This window comes from Hydra viridissima, unplaced genomic scaffold (genome assembly GCF_058129835.1).
Source record: "Hydra viridissima isolate aposymbiotic clone 2 unplaced genomic scaffold, HvirCarnegie_v1 scaffold_7, whole genome shotgun sequence".
Lineage (NCBI taxonomy): Eukaryota > Metazoa > Cnidaria > Hydrozoa > Anthoathecata > Hydridae > Hydra > Hydra viridissima.
Window position 1 is genome coordinate 11,389,738 of NW_028324306.1, and position 16,758 is coordinate 11,406,495.

General features: G+C 27.5%; 1 protein-coding gene and 2 long non-coding RNA genes across 5 annotated transcripts in view; 2 read left to right on the plus strand and 1 right to left on the minus strand.

Moving 5' to 3' along the window:
• LOC145184052 (polycystin-1-related protein-like) overlaps window positions 1-11,083 on the plus strand; it is a 29,151-nt gene extending 18,068 nt beyond the window's left edge. For both annotated transcript variants that reach the window (XM_090092177.1, XM_090092178.1), the window contains 23 exons: window positions 566-665; window positions 786-869; window positions 1,125-1,202; window positions 1,298-1,423; window positions 1,509-1,575; window positions 1,775-1,830; window positions 2,038-2,086; window positions 2,166-2,271; window positions 2,441-2,531; window positions 2,639-2,791; window positions 2,943-3,058; window positions 3,317-3,412; window positions 4,026-4,140; window positions 4,465-4,535; window positions 4,617-4,860; window positions 5,713-5,814; window positions 5,942-6,085; window positions 6,217-6,351; window positions 7,186-7,389; window positions 7,521-7,609; window positions 7,809-7,893; window positions 8,085-8,388; window positions 10,131-11,083. In XM_090092177.1, the coding sequence (XP_089948303.1) occupies window positions 566-665; window positions 786-869; window positions 1,125-1,202; window positions 1,298-1,423; window positions 1,509-1,575; window positions 1,775-1,830; window positions 2,038-2,086; window positions 2,166-2,271; window positions 2,441-2,531; window positions 2,639-2,791; window positions 2,943-3,058; window positions 3,317-3,412; window positions 4,026-4,140; window positions 4,465-4,535; window positions 4,617-4,860; window positions 5,713-5,814; window positions 5,942-6,085; window positions 6,217-6,351; window positions 7,186-7,389; window positions 7,521-7,609; window positions 7,809-7,893; window positions 8,085-8,388; window positions 10,131-10,933 (3,418 nt within the window). In that variant the 3' untranslated portion in view covers window positions 10,934-11,083. The remainder of the gene's footprint in view (window positions 1-565; window positions 666-785; window positions 870-1,124; window positions 1,203-1,297; window positions 1,424-1,508; window positions 1,576-1,774; window positions 1,831-2,037; window positions 2,087-2,165; window positions 2,272-2,440; window positions 2,532-2,638; window positions 2,792-2,942; window positions 3,059-3,316; window positions 3,413-4,025; window positions 4,141-4,464; window positions 4,536-4,616; window positions 4,861-5,712; window positions 5,815-5,941; window positions 6,086-6,216; window positions 6,352-7,185; window positions 7,390-7,520; window positions 7,610-7,808; window positions 7,894-8,084; window positions 8,389-10,130) is intronic.
• Window positions 11,084-11,884: 801 nt separating this feature from the next.
• LOC149886133 (uncharacterized) lies at window positions 11,885-15,286 on the minus strand. Its single transcript, XR_016453903.1, has 2 exons — window positions 15,162-15,286; window positions 11,885-12,089 (listed from the first exon to the last, which is right to left on the minus strand). It is a non-coding gene; the product is annotated as an uncharacterized LOC149886133 (long non-coding RNA).
• LOC149886134 (uncharacterized) lies at window positions 13,782-15,898 on the plus strand. 2 transcript variants are annotated; one of them, XR_016453901.1, is made up of 3 exons: window positions 13,782-13,924; window positions 14,239-14,368; window positions 15,753-15,898. It is a non-coding gene; the product is annotated as an uncharacterized LOC149886134 (long non-coding RNA). The 2 variants fall into 2 exon arrangements; XR_016453902.1 differs by lacking the exons at window positions 13,782-13,924; window positions 14,239-14,368 and adding an exon at window positions 15,485-15,586.
• The last annotated feature ends 860 nt before the right edge of the window (window positions 15,899-16,758 follow it).

Below are 16,758 nucleotides of genomic sequence, written 5' to 3' on the forward strand. Positions count from 1 at the left end.
ATTAGCTACACTACTAATTTTATTTCATCATACCTCACAAATACGTGTGTGTATTTACTACACTACTAATTTTATTTCATCATACCTCACAAGTATGTGTGTGTATTTACTACACTACTAATTTTATTTCATCATACCTCACAAATATGTGTGTGTATTTACTACACTACTGATTTTATTTCATCATACCTCACAAATATGTGTGTGTATTAGCTACACTGCTAATTTTATTTCATCATACCTCACAAATATGTGTGTGTATTAGCTACACTACTAATTTTATTTCATCATACCTCACAAATATGTGTGTGTATTTACTACACTACTAATTTTATTTCATCATACCTCACAAATATGTGTGTGTGTATTAGCTACACTGCTAATTTTATTTCATCATACCTCACAAATATGTGTGTGTGTATTAGCTACACTGCTAATTTTATTTCATCATACCTCACAAATATGTGTGTGTATTTACTACACTGCTATACACAAATATGATTGTGTATAGCAGTGTGTAAATTTGGAGTAATTTATAAATTATTTTGCAATTATCTTGTTTAAGTTATTTCTCATTTCACAATTGGTTGTCATTATCACGTGGAATTCACAAGACTTACTGCAATTTAATTGCTACTTCTACATGTTGTACCTCTAGAATCCAGGTTTTTGTTTGCATAATGATATTAATTTTGAAGAATTTAAAGTTTACTTAACATTTTTAAAGAATGAAAGGAATTACAGTTAGGTTTAATTCAATCTTTTTTAAACTTTTTTTATGTTAGCTATTTCTTGAAAGTTATGTTGATTACAACATTTGGCTATCAGTATTTTTCGGCCCAATTATTTCTCAATTTTCTTTGACAAAGGTATGAAGGTTTTTTTCTCAAGTAATGTAAAAAAAGTAGCTGTATTTTGGTTTGTTTTTACAGTACAAAATAACTTTTTATTTTCATCATTCAAAACAACTTAATTTGCATCATAAAAAATAATTCTATTTGCATACATATTTAAATAAAATAATTCTATTTGCATACATATTTAAATAAAATAATTCTATTTGCATACATATTTAAATAAAATATGCACATTTAATTATCATGAAAATAATTTTTCTTTTTAAGCGTTTTGGATATTTACTTTCAAAAGTTTTGTTTTTTACTGCTGGGGCCATTGTTCTGTTTAAAGAAGAAATTGAAAAGGTAAAAATTCTTTTAAGATTTTTTTAAAAAAATTTAAATTAAAGATTTCATTAAAATGTTTTTGTTGCAATTTATTTATTAAATGTAAATTTTAGAATAAAAACATTTTTGGATTATTGCACATTCTGTCGCCTACTGTCTTGACAACCCCAGCATTACTAGTTTTAATTTATGTTCCAATTTCAATGGTTTTGACATACTTTTTCAGATGCAGTCCAAAGGTAAAAATTATTGTAATTTGATTTAATTTTTTGTAAAGTTTTATCTTTAACAGCTATAATCATTATCATTCTCTTTCCTTTCAAGAGTTCAAGAGTAAAGAGAAGTTTAGGACTAAAATTCAACAAAGTTGGAGATGTTTACATGAAACCAAGTTTGTTTTTATTTTAATTCCTTTATTGTTTGCAGAAAAGCAAAAGTTGAAATCAATATTTTCTAAACAAAAAAGTTACTTGTTAACTAAGTTATTACATTGTTATGGTTTTTGCTTTCATTTGGGTCCTGCAGAGTGGGTCCTAATGTTCTTTGGTGATTTCATGTCTCACTAAAAGATGGACACATTTTTACTTTAGATTCTGAAACAACTAAAATGAGGAAAGATTCTTCAGGTTTCCTATCAGATGGTCAAGTAAATTTTATTATGTTTTTGGAGTGAAATTTTATTATGTTTTTGGAATGAAATTTTATCATTACAAACTATTTTAAGAGTGTAAGTTTATTAAATTTCAAAAAATATTTTAATAAATCTATTTATTTTGACTATTTACTAACATGCATAAAAAAGTGTTTAACATCATCCTTTAATTTTTTATTTTAATCTTATTTTTTGGATTAGCTAAGCTTTTACTCATCTTTGACAAATTTGGAAGAAAAAAAATACAATGGTGAGATAACTAATTGTATTTTTTATACACAGCTTTTAACATTTTTTAAAAGATAACTTAGTTTTATTTTTTTTAACAGATAAATGGCACTTCAATTTTTCATTTTATTTTAACTATGCTTCTTCGTGTGTTTTGGCGCTGATTATAGCTCTGTGGTTGGGTATTGTATTATGGAAATCTCTTTTGTTAGTTGTATTTTATTTGTTATTTTTTAACAACATTTATGGCTGCCCTTTCATTGTGGTTGTTGTTTTATTACGGTTATCATTTTATTACTATTATAACTTTTTGGGAATATCATAGAATTTGTTAAAAAATCAGAAAAGTATAACAGGATAGTTATTTTGTCTGTAGTAGGGAAGAAAACAATGGTCTAGAACTTTCATGGATGCAGTTCACTTTTCTCACTGTGCTATGGGATGTTCTAGTAATTTGTCCCCTACTTGTAAGTCCCAAAAACGTTGAATTTCTTTCAATCTTCATACTTTTCATTTCAAAGTAAATTTTATTTTTTATTTTTAAAGATTGTTTAAAGATTTTTGTTTAATTTAGAGTTCAGTAAAAGCATTTATTGTTTCATTATCAAGTTTCACTGAATATTATGAGCAATTGTTTCAAACCAGTTTCACTGAATATCATGAGCAGTTGTTTCAAACCAGTTGCTCTACAGAAAGCAAAGGAAGTTTTGAACAGCTCTCTAATAATGTTAGTAAATTTTCAATAGAAAAAAAAATCAATAATTATATAGTTTTTCCGTTTTTTACAGTAAATAGTTATTTTTATTGTATATTATAAATTGTATTTTTTATTTAGTATTATGTAAAATTAAAAAAGAAGTTTTACCAACTGTTTATAGTTATTAGTACGTCATCGTGCACGTTTTATAAGATATGCTGAACCTGACAGATCTAAGGAGATTAAACTTTTGTACAGCCAAGCTATGAAGCAAAAGCTTACACAAAATTATTTAAGGTATATTTTCATATTTTCAAGATGTGTATTCTTTTATGGTAATTCTAAAGGAGAAAATAACTCAAATTTTTCAGTTAGGTTCAGATTATTTGTAGTGCAAATTAGGTTCCATTTAAAGTTCTTGTAATTTGCTGCATAACACCTCTTCAAATCCACTTAAAACTTTTATTCTAAATTGTTTTTGATTTCATCTCATCATTTATTTTTAACTATTGCTAAAAATGTTTGGTTTATTTTTTTATTACAATGTTTTATTAGGACACTTATCACGTCAATTGCTTTGTTTATTGTGGCCATTATTCTAGCTACCTCAGTTGATATCTCCCAATCTTATAACTTCAATGAAAGAGTTAGGTAAATATGTTTTACTTTTTTATTGACTAAGTTAATTTGTTAAATTTTAAAAAAGTTGAAATTTTCTACTTTCAAATAATAATCTAAAATAAATAAAATGTAAATAAATGTAAATACATGTAATACATATAAATAAATGTAAATAAATATAAATAAATATAAATAAGTATAAGTAAATATAAGTAAATATAAATAAATATAAATAAATATAAATAAATAAAAATAAATAAAAATAAATATAAATAAATATAAATAAATATAAACAAATATAAATAAATATAAATAAATATAAATAAGTATAAATAAATATGAATAAATATAAATAAATATAAATAAGTATAAATAAATATAAATAAATATAAATAAATATAAGTAAATATAAATAAATATAAATAAATATGAATAAATATAAATAAATATAAATAAGTATAAATAAATATAAATAAATATAAATAAATTTAAGTAAATATAAATAAATATAAATAAATATAAGTAAATATAAATAAATGTAAATAAATGTAAATAAGATTTAAATAAAAAGTATGAGGTAAAATCATTTTATTGTACATATTCACATTAATTAGTTTTCTTTTTTTTTTCTTTTTTATTAAAGGAAAATTGTAAAAATTGGGAACGTCTCAACTGTTAATGACTTTTGGAAGTGGTCCCACGAGAGTTTCTCACCGGTTTTGAGAAATAAAACATTGTTTTTTAAATATAAAGAATTGGTATTTTTGAAAATCCTTAGTTTTTTTATTTTCCATTTTCTTTTCAAGAAAAACCAAATGCTTGTATTGCATTTATAATATCTCATGTATAGTTTTGAAAGCTAAATGTAAGCAAATTTAAACCATTGCAAGTTATACATTTTCTTATTTTTGCATTAAAAAATTTTAATTTTTTACTTAGATGGCAGAAATTGGAAAAAAAATTGTGGAATGAATCTTTTGATAAATGAAAAATCTTCATCTCTATGATACTAAGAGCTTTTTTGCTTTCTGTAAATGCTGTTATTGGGATGAATGTTATTTTTAGTAATTTCTTGTCTTTAGATGGTGGAGCCAACATCTCTTATTGGACCAGTAAAACTGTATGAAGAAAACTCTTCATACATTATTCAAAGGTATTATTTTTTGTAATTATTTTAACAATGCTCAGTGCTTTAGCTGCTTGTAATGATTTTTTTTTTTTTTTGGTATTTTAGTGATCATATACCATTAATGCTCTATAGTTTACAAAGTGATGGCTTTTTCAATTCATCTTCTTTCGTGTCAATAAATTTTAATTTGAGAAGCAACTTTCAAAAAAATTTAGTGTTTAGTAAAGTTCAAATTTTATTCATGAAAAAAAAAAAGAATAGACTTTCACAAAAACTCAATGTGGAGAGTTTTTCATTTGAAAAGGAGTTCAACATCAGCAAAGCATCAACAAAACAATTTTTTGTGCAGGTAAGAGAATAAAAAAATTTTTTGGTGCAGGTAAGAGTATAAAAATTTTTTGTGCAGGTAAGAGAATAAAAATTTTTTCTGCAGGTAAGAGTATAAAAATTTTTTGGTGCAGGTAAGAGTATTAAAATTTTTTGTGCAGGTAAGAGAATAAAAATTTTTTCTGCAGGTAAGAGTATAAAAATTTTTTGTGCAGGTAAGAGTATTAAAATTTTTTGTGCAGGTAAGAGAATAAAAATTTTTTCTGCAGATTAGAGTATAAAAATTTTTTGTGCAGGTAAGAGTATTAAAATTTTTCAAAAATCTGTTGTTGGAATAATTTAATAATCAGAATTAATTCTCATAAACCAAACGCCTAAAAACAGTCTAAAAAACTTAATTGATTTTCTTTCAACATCAAAAACAATTTACATGAACCAATGAAACATTTTATCGTATTTTTCGAAAATGTTGTCTGTTATTTTTTTGTCACGCTGTTTAGCAGTGCTTTTTGAAGATTGTTTATGCTTATAAGGTTATGAACAGTACCCGAAGATTACATGAATCAGTACACAAAGAATTAGGCATTTTTTAAACTAAAAATAGTTTTAAAAAATATTGTTTAAAGTTGAAGTCCATAATTACAACAACTTTTAAACTTCGACTTCAAATGTTTATAAAAAATAAAAAGCAATATAAGCCCCCTGTCGATAAGAAATAATAGGATTTTAAAATATGTCAGAACACTTTGAACAAATGTTAAGCAAATTAAATTAACACAAATTCCTGGTATGTTTTTCTTCAAATATTCTAATATGAAGTCCTAAGAATCAATTTATTAGTTATTTTATAACAATTTTATATTTCTTGGTTTAGATTCTGTTGAGTTTGATATCGTTTTGGTTTTTCATAATGCTATATTTAAACGTTCTTGAAAAAGGTCTTATTGTGCTCTTCAAAGTATACACCGTTTTCAAAGTAAATTCTTTATAGAAATCTCTTGACTTTTAATTTGCAAAAATGAATTCTTATAGTTTTTGTCTCTTTTTTTTTTAAGCAAGGCGATTTTGATCAACGCGATTGATATTTAACTAATATCTTTTAGCTTTGTGTAGCTACTTGTGGTGTGTTTGTGTGTGGAATTTGGTTGGTGCAATTTGTTTTTATATATTCCATGCAAACAACATTAGATATGGTTGATTACTCATCTGATTTTCTTGACTTGTCGTCATTTATAATTTTAAAAAAGGTTGTTTTCAATGTTCTTTATTTTTGATATCTTTTTTTGCTGGATTTATGATGATTTTTGGTTTGCGCTTTTTGTGGCATCCATGGGTTTTTAAGCTATGTGTGCACTCAAATTCAAATTCTTTTTTTTAGGTAGAACACTTTTTTAAAGGACTTCTTGTGTTTCTTTCAAGTATTTATCTTGCTCTCTCTATAAGCGCATCAGGGGGTTCGCCAACACTGTTGAGAGTACTAAAGAGCGGAGTGAAAGATGTGATGTCATACATGGTAAGTAATCTTATTTAATCAAAGTTAAATCACGATTTGTAGTGTTGGAGCTTTTGAAATAACTCGAATGTTAAAGAACACAGTTTTAATAATCAACCATTGTTTTAAGTTATCGAATTTGACTCTTACTTCACAGAGTTATTAAGAAATTAATAGTTATAACATTGGAATGAAAATTAATAGTTATAACGTTGGAATGAAAATTAACATAAAAGTTTTCTACTTAAAAGAAAAAAAAAAAGAAAATAAAGCTTCGAATGAAATGAAAGTTTGTAACACTTTTTTTTTTCTCTTTTTCAAACAAAGACTCTTTATAAAGAAAAAATAAATCACAGGATATTTAAAGGATATTTAAGTTCTTTTCAGTTAAAGAGTTTTTATAGTTTATAATAACTGTTGATCTATGAAGAATCTTGGTGCATGAGTTCAACAAATTTTCTAACTTTAATTCATATAATATATAAGCTTATATATATTAAGTTTATACAAACTTGTATTAAATTACATATAATAAATTTGTATAATATATAAAATAATCTTAAATTTGAAAATCGTAACTGTAATATCCTTATTTTCAGTTTTGAGTTAAAAGTATCTATAAAACAACTTATGTTAACAAATTATGAATCCCTTTAAAGTAAATTTATAACTTTTATGATCCGCATTTTTTTGAAATAAAAATCTAAAAATCAGTGGATGAAATATTTCTAAAAATCAGTGAATGAAATATTTCTAAAAATCAGTGGATGAAATAGTTTGATGTTGATTCTTGCACCGAGGCATTTGAATTTCATTCGCAAACTTTTTTTCAACTTCTTTGAAGTTTTTTCTTAGATAGTTTTTGTGGTGCTTGTTGGCATGTCCTCTCACGTCATCAATGTAATTAATCAAACTCCTTTTGTAACATCTTACGAGTACACTTTAAAATCGATTGTGTGTACTTTGCGAATAACCAAAAAATACCTTAATGATCGCCCAGATGGTAATCTCTATGTTGGGACTTTATTTGGTGTGGTCATTCTCCTTTTCATAAAAACGGTAATCTTTTTTTTATAACGATGTTGTTTTGAAAATAGTAAAATAATTTAATTTTCTAAGTTTAATGTGGTCTTTGTTTGACTTTGATATATAATATTATTACTTACAAATACAAATATGCATTGGTTTAGAGTTGTGTTTTCTTCATTGGTAAAGTAAGGAGCAAGAAAAAGAAGAAAGTGCTGAATATAACTCCTTTGTGCTTCTTATTGTTCAATAGGTTGTATATACTTTTGTGTGTGTTTATATATTTGTATATGTATGTAATGTAATGTAATGTAATGTAATGTAATGTAATGTAATGTAATGTAATGTAATGTAATGTAATGTAATGTAATGTAATGTATGTAAATGCAGTTAATTATCTTGGGGTTCAAATCAGAGTAAGAATTCTATTACGTTTCTTTATATTTGTTTAGTTGGACTTACTATTGGAAGAGAGTTCGGCAATTATTTTACAGAAAAATGAAAAACGCTAATGACTGGTCTATTCATGCACCTCAGGTTGGTATATTTACTGAATTTCAATATAGTTACTGATAAATCTCAAACTAACCCTGTGATTTTTACTGAGTTTAAAAAACAAAATAAAATTGAATGATAAAAAAAAGTTTATCATTTGGATCCATTAATATTTGCGATAAAATTTAACATGTTAATTCTATGTTTTAACACGATAATTCCATGTTTTTTAGGATTGTATATATAAGGAGATTAACCATCAACTGGAGGAAATTTTGTATCGCATCAACTGTCTTGCTGAAAGTGATCTTGAATCTTCTGATGAAATTAATTTTGAAAATAATATAGATTCTGAACCTAATACTAAATCTGAGTACTTGGATGAGGTTTTAAAAAAAGGGATTGATAAAGACAAATGCAAAAATGCCCCAAACTCTAGCGTTTATTTCAATGCATTATGTGACAGCCATTTCGACAATGTTTTAATTAGTGGTGAAATTGTTAAATTCGTTGACAAATCTACGGTTACGAAAATAGGTTGGTTTTAGCTATTATTGTTCTTTTTCTGAAAAAATTTTTTTAATTTGCAAGCTGTGCACTAACTGACAAATTTGTTACATTTCAACGTATATATCTTATAGAGTTTCCTTGAGTTATGTTGATCTTCAAACTTACAGATTGATTGAATAAAATTTAGAGATTTTTTCAAAGATGCTCAAATTATAATTTAGTTAGAAGAATGCAATGATGCAAGATGATGCCACTTCTGGTATACCTGAAGTGCTACGTCTTGCATCATTTTATTATTCTAATCATTGAATGAAGTATCATCAATTGAAGCATGACAAATCTAATTGAAGCATCCATGACAAATCTAATTGTACAAAGTATTAGATACACAAGGATAAAAGATCGCTTGAACTACTGAAGTACTAAGTGTGCATGTAGTTATAATTTCACCAAACTTCCTATAGTACTTAAGTCCAATAGTGCAAACTTCGAATATTACTTGAGTATTAAGACATAGTAACGAAGCTGAGAAATTCTTTTTTAATTTTTTCGTTGATGGTTTTGTATGACTGATCAGCCATAAATGTCTTCATGTTCACTTAGCAGATATCTGGGGGGTTGTTTTAGGTATGTGGCAATTAGTTTTCCAAATCAAAACTGGTGTCTTAGAATTGTTTAAATGTCCGGTCTAAAGATGGTTCAGGCATTTCTTAAAGGTTCTCCATAACATTTTAAACATACAAGGAAAACACAGTATCTCTAATTCTACTGTGATTTTTAGAAGACTGCAAGCTCTGTTTACTCTTCTATCGTTTAATGCCGTAAAATCAAATAGCATAACAATAAAAACTGTCACGCTGTCATAACTTTACCCAGGATCTGCTTATTTAGACTTAAAGTAAAAAGATACTGTGGGATTTCATAGGTATTGTTTTTCGGGCCTCATCAGAGGATAAATTTGCATATGATAATTATAATGAAAGGTGGTCAGCTTTAAATACAGCTGTTTTACCTCGTTCTCCAGCTGAATGTTTTAAAAATCTTGCCCCGACACTAACTCTGCTCAGCAGATTACTTTAAAAATTTGATCACCTCACAAATCTTTCGTTTCTTATTAACATGATTTTTTTTTTATTTACTGTCATCTTAAATTTTTTTATAGCTTTGAAATATAGTTAAGTTTCACTTTTGTCAAAGGAAATTTAAAAATCCATTTGTTTCATTTCTCTTGTTTATAACCACACAAATTCAAAACTCAAAACAATTCAAATAGTAATTATGGAGATGAATATAAGTAGTAAATAACAGTAATAAAAAATTGTTAACAGTTTAACCGTTATTACCTAATTAACAGTGGTCAGATAAAAACGAAGATTTTGTAGATAAAAAAAAGAATTTAAATTTTAAGTTAATTGTAAAAAATAGAAATTTAGATAAAATTTTGAAAACCTTGTGAGACCTATTAAAGTTATACAAATGAGTTACAGCCTCTCATGCTCACATCATGCAATCATCATACAGCCTCTCATGCTCGCATCATGCAATCATCATACAGTCTCTCATGCTCATATCATGCAATCATCATACAGCCTCTCATGCTCACATATAATCATTAATGGATGTATAGAAACCTTTTTGAGAAATAAGGCCTTTTAACATCGATGTTAAATGATCGATGTTAAACATTTTAAAGTAATTTTTTTTTTAGAGCAGCCTTTGGTGTCTTCTTTCTTAACTGAATGTAAATTTTAAGCTTTATTATATTTCAGGTTCTTCTCAATTTAAGGAACAAAACATTGCAAACAGTTCATCAATTCACGTGAACAGTCCACTCTCTCAAAAAAAGTTTGACAATCCCGATAGCGACATATTTAAACGCTTTCTGTTAAGTAGCATTGATGAGAAAAAAGACCATAAAGTCGTTCAGAAAGAAAAAAAATGCAGTGAAACTTTTAGTCGTTTTTTATTAAGTAATACTGAAGGATGGGATTCCACTTATCATACTGATATCTCAAAAACCACAGATAAGTTATTTACAGATGTTAAGAAACCGTCGATCGAAATAAACGATCTTCGAAAAGACATTTTAGTCAATGGTCAACCTAAAGACTGTCTTTTGTTCGATGAAAATCTAATAAATGGACCTTTGAATTTAAGTAACTGTTTCAGTTCAGAAAAATATTTAAGCAAAAACTCATGCTCATTTGGTGTTGGCTTTGAAGACCAAAAGCAGAATAAAATAGTAAAAAAAGCATGGAGCCATGTTGAAAATGGTAAAAATGAATCTTCTCGTTTCAAGCGCTTTCTTTTGCATAAAACGCATTACGTCAGCAACAGTGAATTGGCTCCAGATGACATCCGCCAGACCTTGAATTCTTTTAGCAGTACAAAAAAATCGTTGTCTAAAGAAGAGGTTTTGTTAAGATTAAAAGATTTAGAAGAAGAAGTTTTTCAAACCAACGATAAACAAAACACTCAAGAGTATATAAAAGCGTGGATGTCTTCAACTGGTCCGATGTTGGATAACAAAAATGCCTACGGAAATTTAGATAGTGGATTAGGATCAGTGTAGAGCAGAACTCTTCTTTAGTTTGAGTCTTTATCTCTAGATATATTTAAAAAACCAAAGTTTTTATACAAAACTATATTTGGTATAAAGTTATAAAAATATGAGTAAAATTATTTTGCAACCACATTTTTTGTGATTAAGGTCACAAATTCAGCAAACTAGTTTTAAGTTAAGGATTTTAATTTTAACTTTTCTTTTTAAGCTTTTTTAATTCAATATTTGGTTGGAAAACTTTTCTATTTTTAACTGCTTCCGGACTGCGCGGTAAGCTTTCAACTACAGATTAGCACCGAGGCATTATTTCGAATACCAACCTTCATTTGTTATTTCCCGTAATTCATTCAAAATTTTGGGTCTTGTTAATTTTTCCTTTCAGCGCATTTCAAAAGTTTTCAATGGGATTAAGATCAAGGCTTTGGATGGATCACTTTAAAACGTCGATAACACGATCACCAAGCCACTTTTTCACTTAATGTGAAGTATGTTTCGATCGTTTCGTGCATAAATATCCATTTTAACGGCATGTTTTTTATCTGCAAATGTTTCTAAGTGATTTTCTAAAATATTTTTATAGATGTGCTGATTCATTTTAGTATCGATTACAGTCAAACACCATGCCAGAAAAATACCACTTTTTCGATGATGCTAGCTTCATATTTCATAGTCTTTAGCGTGTTTTTGGAATTCAATTGCATATTTCGCTGGGTACTACACATAAATTTTGCCTTCACAACCAAATTTAATAAATTTTATCGCTTCATAGTATGCTATTCCCAAATGATATCGGCTTTGATCCGATAGAGATTATGTGAATACGAGTCTGGTTTTCAAGTTCTTTTTTATCACATGTTGCTTATGTTGAGCTACAGCATCAATCAAAGTGACTTTATTCAACTTTTGATTGTGCGACTATTGACTAAAATTCTATGTAGTTTATCGACATCTTGATTGACAGCTGATCGTTTTTTTTTTTTGCTTCCATGACAATGAGTCGATTCGCATGTTGACTTGTATTTTTCTTGATGGAGCTTTTTTTTTTAAATACTTTGGGTCGTTTTATGTCTCCATGTGTTAAACTGCATCGTAAGCCAATTTTCAAGATATTTACTGCAATGTTATTGATTTTCTATTGTTTTTCATATGGATTACTCTGGAGTTTCTAGGTTGCAACAAAAATTACATTCACAAGGAGTTTTTTATGCGCAAATGCCATAAAAAGTAACTATTCCTTTATTTACAGTTTTTTTTTTGATGATTTCAAATAAAAAGAAATGTTTCACAAAAAAAATCTTTGCTCAGATTTCAAGTTTTATTTTCACGATTCACGTTAAACATGGTGAGTTTAACTTTGGTACTTAATTACGTCATTCCAGACACCAATCTTAGTTGATGGATGGAACTCTAAACTAACTTAGTTCAATCATACTTTTTCAGTTTCCTTTATATATAAAAAAAAAAAGCATCAGCTGTTCTTAGCTAGTTAGTGATACAGATCGCCTATTTAATAGACAGTAAAATTTTCCTCATAATGTTTCTTAAATTGTTCTGTGGATCTCTTGTCAGCTTTTTTGTTTACAGAGGTTTTTCAAGGTTTTAGAGTTCACAGGAGTTGACATCTGAGGCTCTTTCAGTACCATCACGTGTTTTTATCTTAAAAACTACGAAAAAAAACATAAAACATTCAATCGCTTTAAGAAAAGTAACCTTTTTAAAAATCCATGAATCGCAACCGCATCTTGTATATAGATGTTAAAAATTCCAACAAAAGGATATTAAAGTTGTATGTAAAATGGTTTAAAAGTTATGATTTTTTTTTAGTTACTTTTTTTTCTCAGGAAGGATGGTGGTGTTTGTTTACCGTAGTATTTATCATATATTGTCAATAAAAATCTATATATATACTTTTTTCAGGGTTTTTCTAGATAATAGATAAAAGATAATAGATATATAGATATAGATACAGATAATAAAGAAATTCTAAGTCTCTGCAACAGCAACCGTGAATAAAGAGCGGATTCTCAATTACAACAGTCCTCTGCTAATTAGCGCTGTCATTTACAAAAATCAAGTCCAAAATTGTGTTTGTTTGTTTTTTTTCAGCTATAAGAACCATGCTGTTTTTTTCAGCTATAATAACCATGCTGTTTTTACCAGTTGCCACACGACAGTACCTTCCCTGATATGCTTGATGAAAAAGGAGGATGTTAAGTCTGATATTTTTTTTGCATTTTATTGCATATAGTTTTTTTCATTTATGTTTGTACTTTTTTTAACAAAATTAAAAATTTAAGAAACTGAAATGCACATTTCAATTCTTCAAGAAACAGCGTAAGTTTAAATTTTTTAATGTTCCACTGAGGGGCGACCAAATTGCGATCACATCTCAATTTATTCAACTTTGTTTATGCTTAGCGATGAAGTTGTCGAAACATCTTTGGCTTTGGTTGAAATAAAATATAATATTAGCTTTATGGGTATATACAGTAATATTAATTTTTTATCTTAACTTTTTGCACTGCTTTTATGTTCATAAGAAGAAGAATGACCACAAAATTTATAGTCAAAGTAATCTGCCGATTAAAAAAATTTTAATGCCGTATTAATTTTTTTAAAATTGAAAAGTTTTACTTCATTTTAATAATTTTTTTTTAATTGATAAAATTACTGTTCTGTTTGAATTAAACGGATTTACCGATTGTAATTAAATGCAAAAAATTGACAGCCGTGATTTAAATTTAGACGACATCAAACAAACGTAGGCATAATCTAATGACGTAAATTTTATGACATTTGCTATTAACTACGTCAATCATATGGTTTTATATTTTGTTCAAATTTGGTTTACAATTTTGCTAAAGTTTCTGCCTATATATGGCAAAGACTACAGTTTAGTGCTTAAATGGAAAGCAGTCAAAGCGTATTGGAAAAGTGATGAAAAACGTTTGGAATAGAGTGAGGAAGACTTCATGTGCTATAAACATTTCCACTTAACAAGTAAGTTGACGAGAGCAGCTGCAACAACATTTAAGATAATTAAAATAAATCTGAATGAAAAAAATAACTGCAAACAAGTAGAGTTTCTAAAAATACATATAAAGATACTACATACAATTTTAATCATAAGCTCAAAAATGAATAAATGGAGTCTGAAGGCACCTCTACTATGCAGCTATGCAGTGCATGGATTTGGTTGTGATAGAAAATCACTTTTTAGCCTAAAAGATGAATTAGCTATGTATCGTTTAACAACACCCTTTATCTGCTATGTATCGTTTCTTAACACCCTGTATCTGGACATAATTTTATAGGCTACAAAAGGTCCGCAACTGGAACAAAACACCTCCAAAACTGTACCAGTACCAATCAAGAATCGATTACAGCTATAGTTTACATTAACGTACAGAGAAGACGTTTAACCAGCTCATGTCATTCTAAAAGGTAAGATGGCTAAATTTATTGCAAGTTTTCATCCTGAATTAGCTCCTGCGTAACCTTTGTGTATCATGGAATTAACACTTAGACCAACAGGACGTTGAACTTAATATAATCCATTAACTTTAATATGTTACTTGATTCAAGCGAAGCAATTCTTTTAGGAAATCAATGGTTTCTTAGGTGCTTTCCAAACAATCTTGAAACACAGGCGCTGCTTAACAGCTCCAATACCAAAATTAACTTTGTATTTTAAATGAAATTTTACTATTATTTGAGTTGCTGTTGATGATCCTGATGTTCCTATCTTCTCTCTAATATCTTCTCTCTAATATCTTCTCTCTAATATCTTCTCTCTAATATCTTCTCTTTAATATCTTCTTTCTAACATCTTCTTTCTAATATCTTCTTTCTAATATCTTCTCTCTAATATCTTCTCTCTAATATCTTCTCTCTAATATCTTCTCTCTGATATCTTCTCCTTAATATCTTCTCTCTAATATCTTCTCTCTAATATCTTCTCTCTAATATCTTTTCTCTAATATCTTCTCTCTAATATGTAACAGAAGATCGTTTTTTGAGAAACACACATCCTCGTAAAAACTTCTTGAATAGTGAGTTCCTGTATTTTTTTAAAACTTAAAGGTAAAAATATAGTTTATATGTTACATAAAAAAAATCAGCAATTTAATGGTCACAGCAACATAATCTGTGTGATTTCCGTTAAATCTTCCAGAAAGTTGTACCTCAATAAAATACCTCAAAAAAAAATCAATGAAGATCAACAAACAGTACTTACCTTAAAAATTCTGTCGATTTCGAACTCTAAAAATAGCAGTTAGAAAATGACAGATTTTTGTTAAGAAAAATCTAATCAAAAAAAAAGAGGCGGTTTCATCTTTTTGACCGCTGCTCTTTATATAAAAGGTGGACAAAGGAAAAAGAGATTAATTAAAAAAAAAAAAAAATAGGTCCGCATAAAAAGATATGTACGAAATGAATAGCAGTATTTTACAGACATCGTCATCATTATCGTCATCACATTCTTTTATTTAAAAGAATTTTTAAGATTACCAAAAGGTTTTAGTTGTAAATTATTTAATCATTATGATTAAGCGTAGTCCGAAATACTAATCTTTATCAACAGGAACCGATCTTCTTGTACCATTATTTCCGCATTTCCTAAATTCACAATGACACGGAGCGACTCAAAGTTTGTAGAAAGTACTTAAATTTTAGCTTTCTAAGTCGTCGTTAAAAACTAAGATTATTAAAAACTAGATTTACATTTTATTTGTATGATTTATGACGTAAATTATTCTTGAATCATATTTAGTTTTTTTTGTCTGCATTATGTTTGTTATATAAAACAATCTTCTGGCAATTTTAGGAGCAAATATACATGCGAATAAAATAAGATGAAATACATGCTAAAGAAGCGACAATGGATGTACTTTTGTTTACTTGGTAACTTGGTGGCTAGTTTGAGAACAAATAATCAGAGGGATCAACTCATTCGGGAAAAAATAAACAAAATGTTTGAAAAAGTTATAGAAAAAAAACTGAACATTAACAACTCCAGCGCTTTGTCTCCTAACTTAACAAGTTTAACTCCTACAAGTCTGCGAATCAACTTTGCTGAGTTGAACGGAAATAAAAAAATGGAAAAAATACACAAGGAATTAGAAAAGCAAAAAAATAGCACATTTTTTAAAGAGATGTTAAATAAAAGGATCCAAAGTTTAGAGGTCCAACCTTTTTACTACGTGCCATACTTTAGATGTAGATTTTTTAGACCGGCCTTGAACATCTCATAGAAAGGAAATCATCCTCAAGAAAGAAGCTTTCATAACTTTTTTTGTGCAAAGTTCTTTATATTAGTAATAAAAAGTGACTGCTGTTGATGCCATTGTCGCTGTAAACAATAAACTGCGGTGTCAACATAAAAGACATTCCTCAGTCAAAACAGTGTTGTTAAGTTATTTAAAAAGAAAAACTATCAATAAATTATATATTTCTAAACAAAACTTGAAATTTGACGAGCGTTTCACGGAGCATTGTAAAAGTTTATAAAAACTTTAAAAAACTCCAACAAAAAATGTTTTCCAAGACCTGATAAAAAATACAAACGATGAACCCGGAAACTAAACGATAAAACAAAGACATTATAAAAAGATCAGATTCAGTTTGGCATTCAATATGTGCTAGTTAGCATTTTAATCCGCTTTTTAATACATTTTTAGCTTCTTACTCATTCTCTCTTGAAAGTAACAGTCATTATAGCAACAGTCACTAATATAATACAGTCAGTAGTAATTTAAAATACATTATACATAATAAAATTATCTTGTGACAAATATATTATTTAAAGTATTGTAAAATAAACATTGAGATTA